Source organism: Stigmatopora nigra, chromosome 8 (assembly GCF_051989575.1).
Source record: "Stigmatopora nigra isolate UIUO_SnigA chromosome 8, RoL_Snig_1.1, whole genome shotgun sequence".
Taxonomy (NCBI): Eukaryota; Metazoa; Chordata; class Actinopteri; order Syngnathiformes; family Syngnathidae; genus Stigmatopora; species Stigmatopora nigra.
The window spans coordinates 13,405,001-13,418,143 of NC_135515.1; the positions used below are offsets into that span (position 1 = coordinate 13,405,001).

At 39.3% G+C, this 13,143-nt stretch overlaps 1 protein-coding gene across 7 annotated transcripts in view; it reads left to right on the forward strand.

Annotated features, from left to right (window-relative positions):
• fat3a (FAT atypical cadherin 3a) overlaps positions 1–13,143 on the forward strand; it is a 129,295-nt gene that overhangs the window by 41,702 nt on the left and 74,450 nt on the right. For 6 of the 7 annotated variants that reach the window (XM_077722408.1, XM_077722403.1, XM_077722404.1 and 3 more), the window contains exons 4-6: positions 2,327–2,388; positions 10,367–10,681; positions 10,820–11,030. In XM_077722408.1, the coding sequence (XP_077578534.1) occupies positions 2,327–2,388; positions 10,367–10,681; positions 10,820–11,030 (588 nt within the window). Of the gene's footprint in view, positions 1–2,326; positions 2,392–10,366; positions 10,682–10,819; positions 11,031–13,143 lie in introns of those variants that run through there. The other variant, XR_013327089.1, reaches the window with a different exon arrangement.

The following is a 13,143-nucleotide window of genomic DNA, read 5'->3' on the forward strand; positions in this document are numbered from 1 at the left end:
GAGCGAATAAAGTTGTGGACTTATCACACAGCCTTGAGGCGAGAAAGTGCTGAGCATGCTGGCAGATGTGGCAACCCAACTTCACATGCTGGGGTCGGTTCACCAGAAAGTCCTTATTCCATGAGCAAGAGGAAGGCGGGAGCCCCAGGTTGGCCAATTTAGGGATAAGAAGGTCCTGTATTATGGTGTTAGTAAGGCTGAGCTATAGTCAATGAAGAGCATTCTGACATATCTCCCTCTTTTCTCAAGATGGCTCAGTAGAGCGTAGAGCTTATTGCATCTTGGGTGGATCTATTTTGCTGATATGCAAACTGATGCGGATCGTGGATGAGGACAAGCTTTGATGTGTTTCCGTACCACTTTTCCATAGCACTTAGCTATGATTGGTGTGAGACCTACTGGGCGATTGTCGCCCAGATTGTTTGCAGGGGAATTCTTGGGTACTAGAATGATGGTGGCCCATTTTAGGCAGGCTGGGATGGTGGATTGTTCTACTGACAGGTTGAAAATGTGTGAAAACTTGTGTTAGTTGTTCAGCACATGTCTTAAGTACTTTGCCTGGTATTCCATCCAGTCATGTGGTCTTCCTGAACTTGACGGCACGGAGCACATGTTTAATGTCCACTACCTCCATGGTGAATGGGGTGAAGCATTTTCCAGAGGTTGGTGTATTGGAGGTTAATGTGGTGCTACTAAGTCCTGGCCTTGGGACTCAAAGCGGGTAAAAAAGTTATTGAGCTTCTCTGCCGGTGCCGCATCTGGGTCCACAGGAGTTGCAGCTCAGGCCTTGTGGTTGGTGAGGGACTGTATGGCTTACCACATTGATCTTCTAATTTCCTTTTGTAGTCTGCTTTGGCAGCCTTGATGCAGCGATGCAGGTGGCCATGCCACCTTTTGCCCTGGTAACAAGGGTAATTGACCAAATTGTGTCATTCCTCATACAGGCACGTCAGCGGGTGTGGATTCCTCAGTCCCCCTTGATGGAACCTGCCTGGAAGACATTCAGTGATGTACATCTCCATCGTCCTAAAGGACACGTACACCCTTAGTTGCCCCTCCGACCCAGCAGTTCAACGTACTCCCCTTTGTTTTCTCCCTCTCCCCGATGTTATTCACCCATTTTGTGGGTAGGTCTGCGTCCCCCCTCAGTTGGGGCATGTCAATTCTGCACTCAGGCTGCCAAAGATGCTTTCGCCCTTCTAGCCCATGTAGCTCTTTTCGGTGTCACGGTCAATTCGAAGAAGTCTTGCCTGACCTCTTCTCAGCAGGCGACTTTGTCTTTGACTTGTCCAACCAAGGTGGCTCGGCCTTCTTCCTGGCAAGTGGAGAAAGCCCCCCGCCTCCTCTTGGAGCCAAATATAACCATTATTAACCATCAATTCCCAGTAAAGATTTACGGTTTCTAGCAACTTCCATCGCACGCACAGCATTCTGGAAGAGATCGCAAATTTAGAGGGGGCCCCTATTTTTTGTTATTAGGTCTGGTCGGCGAAGGAGACGACGTCAGGAGAGAAAACAGAAGCGTGGTGGTTGAGCGAGCTTGTTGGGTAAGCTCAAGAAACAACCACTCAAACCACCGCTGCCAAGCATCTACTTCTCCAACGTCAGATCCATTGTAAACAAAACGGACAATTAGGGTTAGGGTTTAATTTCTAAGTACATTTGACAACCCTAACCCTAAGGGCCATTGTTCTACTGACAGGTTGAAAATGTGTGAAAACTTGTGTTAGTTGTTCAGCACATGTCTTAAGTACTTTGCCTGGTAAGGGCCAACCCCTGAATAGACTCAATCCCCAATTAATAAATCCAATTATAGGACTCCATAGTATGTGTTCGTCATTACACGTTCCCAAATTCACGCTGTTTTTTAATTTATATTTTGTGCACAACAACTATATTCTTTGAATAGATAATTGCAGACACAATCACAACAGTTAATTTTGTATATATATTCAACGTTCATACAATAATAGAGTTCCAATATTTATAGCCACCTGATGTGTGGAGGTTCACTCGTTTGATTTAGGTGTATGCAAGCGCCAGCTCAAATCCCACTGCTGGCGCCATGATTGAGAGTGTGTACGGTTGTCTGTCTATCTGTCACCTACGGCTGACTGGTGATAAGTCAAGGGTGTAGTCTGCTTTTCGCCCAAAGCTGGCTTGGTTAGGCTGCGTCCGGCATCTCTTATGAGGATGCGTGGGACAGAAGATAAATGAGTCTTTCAATCTGATAAAATTACCTGTAATCTAGACATTAGTTCAATGATTGTATCCCATTTGGGGAATCAAAGTTTCATATATATTGTTTTGTTGTTTTCTGCTTTAGGCCTGATCACAACAACCTCGAGGAAACTAGACCGTGAACAACAAACTGAACATGTCTTAGAGGTGAGTGAGCATTTTAACAACGAGCAGGCAGCTGGACACAAATGTTATGTAAAATGGCATCTTATAAAGATCAGTTTTAGTGGTGTAATGTGTTGGGTATTAAAAGTAAAATGTTGTTTTTCAAAAACAACAGCATTTGTAAACAACACAATCACTGCGACCTATATATAAGGTTGGGTAGCTTGGAAGATCTCATCTAATTTTATAAACCGCTTTATCCTCATTAGGATTGCGGGGGTGCTGGTGCCAATCCTGAGGCAGGGGATGATTGAATAACATACTTGGTTTGTTTGGCGAAGTCCTCTCACCCCCTAAATGTGCCGGCTTAATAACCAATTGCAACATGAGTTTCTTGGGGTGCATAGACACAATTTAGGTAGCATCTAATTACCTTATTTGCTCTCTGTACAGATTATCCTCAGTAGTCACGGCTGTGCCTTTAAATGTGCAATACATTTGCTACAAGAAATACATTGTTAATCTGGAAAGAAAAACAAATGCAGAAATTCCAAAAAGCACTAAAGAGCATAGTGTGTCACTTATTATTTAAAAATTACTGAAGATATGTTGTTTCACTTTAAATCCAACAGTTGTAATTTGAGTAAACAAACAAAACAAACATAAATAAACCCATACAACTACACACAAATATTTTAATATCTCATCTCATCTAATTTTCTGAACCATTCTATCCCTGGCCGTATGTTTGGACGCCGGACGTTTGGTCACCGGAAGATTGGTCGCTCAAACGTCTGGTCGCCGGATGTTTGGTCGCTCATGCGTTTGGTCGCCGGATGTTTGGTCCCTGTTGGTCCCCGGTCTTTTAGTTGCCAGTCAAATGGTGAGAGAGAGTGGGTACTGTTGAAAACAGCTCTCAAAAAAAGTTTAATATCTAAATATCTACTTTTGATTCATGAGTGAGAGAGTTTAATATCTAAGTACTGTTTAATCTCTAAGTACTGTTTAATATCTAAGTACTATTTAATATCTAAGTACTGTTTAATATCTAAGTACTGTTTAATATCTAAGCACTGTTTAATATCTAAGCACTGTTTAATATCTAAGTACTGTTTAATATCTAAGTACTGTTTAATATCTAAGTACTGTTTAATATCTCAGTACTGTTTAACATCTCAGTACTGTTTAATATCTCAGTACTGTTTAATATATCAGTACTGTTTAATATATCAGTACTGTTTAATATCTAAGTACTGTTGAAACCAGCTCTCAAAATTACATTTGACTGGCGACCAAAAGACCAATGGAGACCAAACGTCTGGGGGATCAAACGTCCGGCGACCAAACGTCAGGGCGACCAAATGTCCGGCGCCCAAACGTCTCGCGAACAAAAGTCCGGCGACCAAACGTCCGGCGACCAAATGTCCGGCGACCAAACGTCCGGCAACCAAAACGTCCGGCGACCAAACATCCGGTGACCAAACGTCCAGCGACCAAAAATCCGGCGACCGTCTAAGTACCATTTTATCCTCATTAGAGTTGCATGGGGTGCTGGAGCCTATCCCAGCTGACTCCAGGCCATAGGCGGGGGACACCAATAGCTTGGGGCTATTTCGAGTGTACCATCAGCCTACTATGCTTGTTTGTGGTCTCACTGGACGCCATAGACCAAATGTAATCCAGGGAAACCACCTAGAGTGGGGCAAATAAGTATTTAGTCAACCACCAATTGTGCAAGTTCTCCTACTTGAAAAGATTAGAGAGGCCTGTACTTGTAAACATGGGTAAACCTCAACCAGGAGAGACATAATGCGGAAAATAAAGAATGTATTTCCAAATTAGAGTAGAAAATAAGTATTTGGTCACCTACAAACAAGAAAGATTCCTGGCTATCAAAGAGGTCTAACTTTTTCTAAAGAGGTCTGACGGGGTCTCCCCTCGTTACATGTATTAATAGCATCTGTTTTCATTATCAGTACAAAAGACACCTGTCCACACCCTCAGTCCAAACTCCACAATGGCCAAGACCAAAGAGGTTTTGAAAGACACCAGAGAGAAAACAATGCGCCTTCGGGGACTCAAATCCTGGACTGCCAGACGTGACCCCCTGATCAAGTAGTACACATCCATCTGCGGTTTTCTAGAGAGCATTTGGATGAACCAGAAGATGACTGGGAGAAGATGTCATGGTCAGATGAAACAAAAATAAAACGTTTTGGTCGAAACAGGTTCTAATGTTTGGAGGAGACAGAATACTGAATTGCATCCAAAGAACACTATACCATTGTGAAGCATGGGCTTTGGAGCTGTTTGAAAATTTGAGTGAAAATCTACTTACATCAGCAAGGACATTGAAGTTGAAACATAGTTGGGTCTTTCAGCATGACAATGATCCCAAATCCACAGTCAGGGCAACAAAGGAGTGGCTTTGTAAGAAACATTTCAAGGTCCTGGAGTGGCCTAGCCAGTCTCCCGATCTCTACCCCATAGAAAATCTGTGGAGGGAGTTGAAAGTCTGTGTTGCCCAACGAGAGCCCCAAAACATCACTGCTCTACAGGAGATCTGCATGGAGGAATGGGCCAAAAATACCAGCAAGTATGTGAGAAGCTTATGAAGAGTTACAGAAAACGTTTGGCCTCCGCTATTGCCAACCAAGGGTACATAACAAAGTATTGAGACTTTTGGTATTGACCAAATACTTATTTTCTACCATGATTTGCAAGTAAATTCTTTCAAAATCAAACAATGTGATTTTCAATTTTTTTCCACATTCTGTCTGATGGTTGAGGTTTACCCAGGTTGAGAATACAAGCCTCTCTAATCTTTTCAAGTAGGATAACTTGCGCAATTGGTAGTTGACTAAATACCTATTTACCCCACTGTATATACCTTGTGGAAGGGAAGACTTTCTGTGTGTGGTTCCAATTTTATCTAGTTTTACAATGTCTTTTTCTGTATATGGCCAGACGGTGGCAGAAGCTCCATCCTCTCTTACTCGTTTCATTGTTTTTACAGCTTTTCTATCTTTTAAAAAAAAAAAATAATAATATTTTTTAATACTTTCCTTTTTACTTTACTTTGTACTTTATACCTTTTACTTTATTTTTTTCATAACTTTAGGACTCGACTCCACCCATCGCGTGTCTGAAGCAATCATTGTTCTATTAGCTTGGTTTCTTTCTGCTAGTCCTGGACATTTTTGGAACCATTCAGGCTAAGAAGGCTACCGGTCCTGATGATCAGCTCCAGAGTACTGAGGGACTACGCGGATTTGTGGCCGGTCGAATCGCCGAAAGACGTTTGGGTGACTGCCATTTGGGCGCTGGACAGCTTGCCGCCCGGAGGATTGGGTGTCCGGATAGTTCGCCGACCGGAGGTTTGGGCGTCCGGATAGTTCGCCAACCAGAGGTTTGGGTGTCCGGATGTTTGGGTGGCGGAGGTTGGACCTGGGAAGTTGTCACTACCCCCGACACCTGTGATCATTCCACCCGGAGAAGACTGCCCAGAACCGCTACACACATATGGTCTGCCTTGTCGCTGTCCCTTTAAGAGCGGCACATATGCGCTCCCACAGTCCAGCTTCTTCCTCCCCTTCGTGGATGTTCCATCTTAGCTGAGTTAAAGGGACATCGACAAGGCAGACCATATGTGTGTAGCGGTTCTGGGCAGTCCTGTCCGAGTGAATCGTAATTTCTTGTAAACTGTGGGTGTATGTGTGTATATGTGACATCATAAAGTGTTTCATTTATTATTATTTTTAAACAAATAAGGAAAACATCCAATTGAAACATCCCTACTTTTATTTGTTTAATAATATAATAAATTAAACACTTTAGCATGTCACATACACACACACACACACACACACACACACACACACACAGTTTACTGTTTCAATAAAAACTGCCATCTGTGATTTCCCTTTGTACATAACTTTTAAGTTTGTATTGCATTTGTAATTTTTGTACTTAATCGGCAGAACTCTCCCATCAGGTGGACACATTAATTCATTGCAATTGGGTTGGGTACATGCGTTAAAAGTGCATTTTTGCTGGCTGGGTAAATCAACCCGGTTATAGTGTCTAAAAATCCTCAGTATTTTTATTTAATCATTAAAAGCTCATTGCGGCTGGATTTAAACCCATTGCTGTCTTTTAAAACTCATCCTATAGACTAATAGCAGAAATAGCATCTGCAACTCAGTCAACATGAATCGGACGTCATTGATTTTTACTATAATTTGGACAACGCCGGCGGTGGGCCGGATTAAGAATCCTAACGGGTCGGCTGTATATGGCTCGCGGGCCGAAGTTGACAAACTTGTACACACACGATCCGGGGGCGAGGCGAGCATGCAAATCTTCCGCCACCCAAACCTCCGGGCAGCGAGCTGTCCCGCGCTCAAACATCAGTCGTCCAAACGTCTTTGGGGGAATCGACTGAGTACCGCGTGGATCAGATTTTCAGCCTCAGTTTGCAGAAAGTCCTGACCTTGTGTGGGCTTACTGTGTGTGCTTCCAGCTTCATCTAGGTCTACATTGTATTTTCCTGTGTCTGTGCTTTCTACTGCTACAAACTGAATTTCCCAAATATGAGAGGATTAAAGTTGAATCTAATCTAATATATCATTAACGCTTGATTTCAGCTATTGCTGCTAAAGGTGGCACAACCCGTTATTAGGTTCAGGGGGCAATTACTTTTTCACAGAAGGCCAGACAAGTTTGTAATTTTTTCTGCTTTGGTACATAAAATCATACTATTGAAACTACATTTTTTATTTATTTGGGTAGTCTCTGTCATACTAAATCGGTTTGGTGATCTGAAACCTTTGTGTCTGATAAATATGCAAAAAACATAAATCGTACATATATATTTCAAAGGTTTGACTTCTCATCTGCCTTACTGTTTGGTGCACAAATGAAACACGTAGAATCGTCTTGGGTTCTCTTGTGATGTCCCTTCCAGAAAGTCTTTCGATGTCCATATCAGGCTTTCACACTCCTCTGTCTGGTCCAGGCCATCCTTGGCTTTCGTTACTGAAGACAACTCATGTTGGCAACAACAACACATCAATGCAATATTCCCCTGAACATGTTCTCTGTAGAAGCCAAATACCTCCTCTAACCGTCTAAATTATTTTTTTTTACTATTTTGTTAAAATAGTAAAATTATACACTTCCACAGAAGATTCTAATGACAGGTGTTGGTACAGTGGTCGTCAGTACCTATACTTCAAAGAATGGCATAGAAAAAAAGATAGTGATTACATTCACAACAACAAAGAATTGCTGAACATTGCACTCAGAAGGTTCAACTGGGCTAACTCATAAGCTTTTCTGACGCCGACTGAAGCTGATGTTGGCACAGCGATTGTTAAGGTGACAATTGACTATGTTGGAGCTACTCCTGCTGGATTGCGATACCAATTTTGAAACAACTACTTCCACAGAGACAGCTAGAAATCTAGTGCTATCATCACTACATTTAAATAAAACCCTTTTTGTGCTTGATGATTTGCAGTCAATATAAATACATGATTAACTTTATCATTTCTTGCTTTGCGCAACCGAATTATTAGAAGCTTTTAAGGAAAATTTTAATTTAGTTGAGTTTTATATTATTATACAATGTATTCTTTTTAATTACAAATAATAGCAGTAAAAGTTTCATTCAACACAACTTCAATGATGTACAGCCATACCTCTTACGAAATTAATTGGTTCAAGAACTTTTTTTGTAACTTGAAAATTTCGTACGTAGAGGTTTATTTGTAAATTCTCTAATTTGTTCCCCGTTCCTCACACAACTATTAACTAAACCCTTTAAAATAGGTAATTGTGTCACAATTTTGCATGAAATATGTGAGGGTAAACACAAACCTGAGAAAAAATTGTAAGGAAATTATTTACGGATGTCTTAAAATGAATAATAATCAAATAGTCGCTCCGCGGCTGTTATATTGGGAGACGTAATGTTTGTGTTTGTCCACCAGATGACGGCAAAAAGATCATTCTACCATGGCCCTTAAGCCGTCCACTTTGTAGTACTACATACATTTTAGACTTTTATGGGTGCCCTATGTGTGTGTGAAAATATGTGCTACATTGGATTTGTACGGTTTTTGTTCGCTTAATAATGGGAATTGCAATTATTAATAAGGGGAGCATTTAGATGTGGTGGACAGGTATCTAAGAGAGAATCTTGAAACATGGATAGTGGTTGTCGTAAGACAGCCAATTGAATTGAATTGAATGTGAATTATTGCCATTACTATGAGATAGAATGAGTGTGACGAAAGGCTCCAGTAGAGGTAAGCCATGTTCCAAAGTCAGAATCAATGCATCCGAGACAATATTTTCAAAATGAAATAACAGATAAGGAAATGCATTTACTCTTTGGGGAATTTCCTAAGTTTTTGGTATCCCGGTCACTCTTTAGCTTATAACATTTTTCGTAACCTGAAAATTCCGTACCTAGAGACATTCATAAGTAGAGGTATGACTGTAGTTTTCATTCATTAATTTTCCGGGCCGCTTTAACCTCAGAAGGGGCATGGAGAGTGCTAGAACCTATACCAACTGACTTTGGGCCAGAGGCGAGGTACACCGTAAATTTGTGACCAGTCGATCGCAGTGTACGAGGGGAGTGACAAGCTTTCATACTCACTCTCACACCTAGGGGCAATTTAGAGTGTCAAACCCGCCTACAATGCACGTGTTTGGAATGTGGGAAGAAACTGGTGTACCTGGAGAAAGCCCACACAGGCCTGCAGAAAACCTGCAATTTCGACACAGAAGGACCGACCTGGATATGGTTTTATTTTAATAATTATGCGTGTGTTCAAAATGTCGTGGAAATGAATACTGTGGAGAGTATTTATGTCTACAATGCAAATGCTAAAATCCTTTTTTACAACACATACAACTTTATTCCTTTATTTTATTTGTTAGGTTTCAGTGTAATTTGAATAAAGTTTCTAAAGAAAAAATTAGGTAGGTGAAATAGCATACGATCAACATCCCAAATTTTTCAGCAGCAAACTTGTCAGTAATGTCAAAGCTCTTGAATGGAATGAAACCAAATTGTGGTAGACTTTGTAATACAAACCAATCATGTATTGTTTTCTAAAGAATTCATAGTTTTTAGTTTCCAAATTGGTGATTTAAACCTGTGCATTAAGTGCTGTGTCTGCAGGCAGTACGCTTACCTTAAATGTACAACCAGTCCTTATTTTTAATAAAGCTCTCCATTACAGAACTTGACCTTGTGGTATGTAATGAACAATGTGTTATAAGGGCCAGGAACCATCAAAGTGTCACGTTAATATGATTTGCAGGGATACAGAATAACAATGTGTATTTATGATACTCTTATGTAGCTGTAAAATAACTTATCCAGAACAAAAAAATGAAAGGTCAATAGAACATGTTTGCACTTAATTTGAGCAGATAAAGTGCAATTTGTTTCCTAAAATGTATGCACATAAGAAATGCACATGGAGTGTGACTCAAAAGTTAAATTCAAATATGGCTTCAACGACTGTCTCGTGAGGAGGCAGATGTCAGCTTTACTACAAGTTTTTCCAAATATAATGGTTAGCACGTCGGCCTCACAGCTCTGGGGTCTTGGGTTCGAATCCAGATTGTTCCACCTGTGTGGAGTTTGCATGTTCTCCCCTGGCCTGCGTGGGTTTTCTATGGCTAATCCAGTTTCTTCCCACATTCCAAAAACCTGCATAGCAGGCTGATTGGACGCTCTAAATTGCCCCTACTGTGGGCGTGAATGTTTATCCGTCTCCTTGTGCTCCACGATCGGCTGACCACCGATTCAGGGTGTCTCCCGCCTCTGGCCCGAAGCCAGCTGGGATATGCTCCAGCACCTCCATGATCCTAATGAGGACAAATCGGTTCAGAACATGAATGAATGAGTTAATGAACACATGCATTAGTCAAATTTCCAAGGAGTTCAACCTCATATACTAATTCAAAGGCATTCATAATATTGTTCTTCCTCTTTTAGGTATTGGTGACAGATGGTGGACTCAGTCCGAGGCAAAGTGCCGTGTGGGTGATGGTCCAGGTCCTAGATGAAAATGACAATAAGCCAACATTTCCAGAGAAGGTCTACCAGGTCAAACTACCAGAGAGGGACCGGAGAAAGAAGGGCGAGCCTATTTATCGGGTCTTTGCCTATGACCGTGATGATGGACCCAACAGTGATCTTTCTTACAGCATCGTTGATGGCAATGATGATGGAAAATTTTTCATTGATCCCAAAACAGCATTAGTGTCATCTCGCAAGCCCTTTCCTGCTGGCAGCTATGATATTCTGACAGTATGTTGTAGTAAAAATTCAATTTAACAAGAACAATTGAATTGTGAAGATAAGCAATTTAAACCAATTGTGTTTCATTAACACTCTGTTAAGACGCATAGTCCTTTTAGCATCCATTTTGATTACTTCTTTCCTTAGATTAAGGCAACTGACAATGGCCGTCCTCAGAAGTCCTCCTCAACTCGCCTCCACATTGAGTGGATCCGTCGTCCTTCTCCAACAGCCATCTCTCCTCTGTTTGATGAGCCTTTCTACAATTTTACTGTTATGGAAAATGACAAAGTCACTGAGATTGTTGGTGTGGTATCCATGCAGCGAAGTTCAGCCCCTGTTTGGTTTGATATCACAGGTATACTTTTATTATTCTTGTTCTTGACTATCAGTTGAGTGTTATTTGAATGGCTTATTAACGTCAATATACTATCCTTTCAATATCAGTGCAGCTCAGATACTGTTGACTCACTCTTTAATCCGTTCTGCCTTGCCCATCTCAGTCACTATGGCAACAGCAATTCTAGATATATGCTGCCGGTTTTGTCGGAAAATAATTAATCCATCAGTCTGTAAGGAACTTTATGAGTACTAAACAAGAATCATATATAGTACCTAAATTTAAATTAGGCACTCAATTTGTTATTATTGAATTATATTTTTTAATTCACTATATGCTGATATATTGTGTCTGTGCCAAATGGATCAATATATACAGTAGTATGTTAATCAAATTTCAACATTCTCAGCTATAGTTTTATAGTCCAATACTGAGAACAAATATGCCTTTTAATACGTCAAAGTTGATTTCTCTTGGGAGGCTTAAAGAGATTGTCTCATGAATTGCACTAAGCTTATCCTTTCTGCATTATTTCCAGTACTTACTGGTGTAGTAAGTGATTTGATCCAATTATTAGGAGTTTTTACTGTAATTTATTATTTCCAACCACTAATTTCAACATTAGGAGGGAAGAAAAGTCAGTAAAAATTCAGTGAACACGGTGTCGATCTTTTTTTTTTTTTTACTGAGCATTAGTAGTAAACACACTTTTTGACAAGTACTTTGGCTGTGACATAACTTTTTCTCTCTGTCTTTACATGTCTTGGTATATATCCCAGGACACATTTTTCCCTACTATGTTTAACAGGAAGATAATTTATTTTAGTCGATATCAGACTTTTTCAGTATTACAGCATTGCATCTAAAATTTAGATTTTTAATGTTTTTATTTGTGTAATTTAAAGGTCACAATATATGACTGGGATTGGATTGGAAAACTTCATTCATCCCGTATTCAGGAAATTTCGTTGTCACAGTAGAAAGACGTGACCGGACATTTTGTCGACGGACACTACGGCGAACAGACATATCGTCGCCAGACAAATCTTCGCCGGACATTTCGTCGGCGAACAACTCGACGCCAGACTCGCGAACGATTGTTTTTAAAATAACAGGCAATCAATAAAATTATTTTATTGAAAAATTATTTAAATATTTTATTAAAGAGAAGACAAAGGAAATTCCCTTATTCTTCATCGTCTTCCTTCTTTTTCTTTTTGCCTGGGATTTCCATAGGTATCTCGTATACAGACTTTTTCCGATACGCGTTGTTAAGCAACGGCCGGACTCGCAAACGACTGTTTTTAAAATAAAAGGCAATAAATAAAATTTATTTATTAATTTTTTTATTAAAATGATGACAAAGGAATATCACATATTTTTCTTCGTCTTCCTTTTTTTTTGCTTGGTATTCCCATAGGTATCCGGCATACAGACTAGATTTCCTATGCGCAATGTGAGGCAAAGAAGTTAGACGTCGTCACTTGTCGGCCATTTTAAGAACAGGCCCATTTGCTCCTATTAAAAGAGTCAATAGTTTTTAATTTGTTCTTTGAAAGCACAATAGATTGCTTGATTTAAAATCAAACGTGTGCATATATTTCAAAGCTTGAGAGGCAGTATTTTTGACATACTTCATAACCAGCATCCAGTCAGAATCGTAGCCACATCAATTCGCGATTAAAAACCACACAGTTAATAAATAAATAAATTCATGAATAAATGAATAAATAAATAAATAATATGCATATATATATATATATATATATATATATATATATATATATATATATATATATATATATATATATATATATATATATATATATATATATATATATATATATATATATATATATATATATATATATATATATATATATATATATATATATATATATATATATATATATATATATATATATATATATATGTATGTATATATATATATATATATATGTACATATACATATATATATATATATATATATATATATATATAAATATATATATATATACACGTATATTTACAATATAATTATAATTTGTGTTAGTATATCTCAACTTTTTAATTGTGATAACAATAATGCTGAGAAATGTGTTGTTGTTATTTGCTTTGGTTTTTCAACAT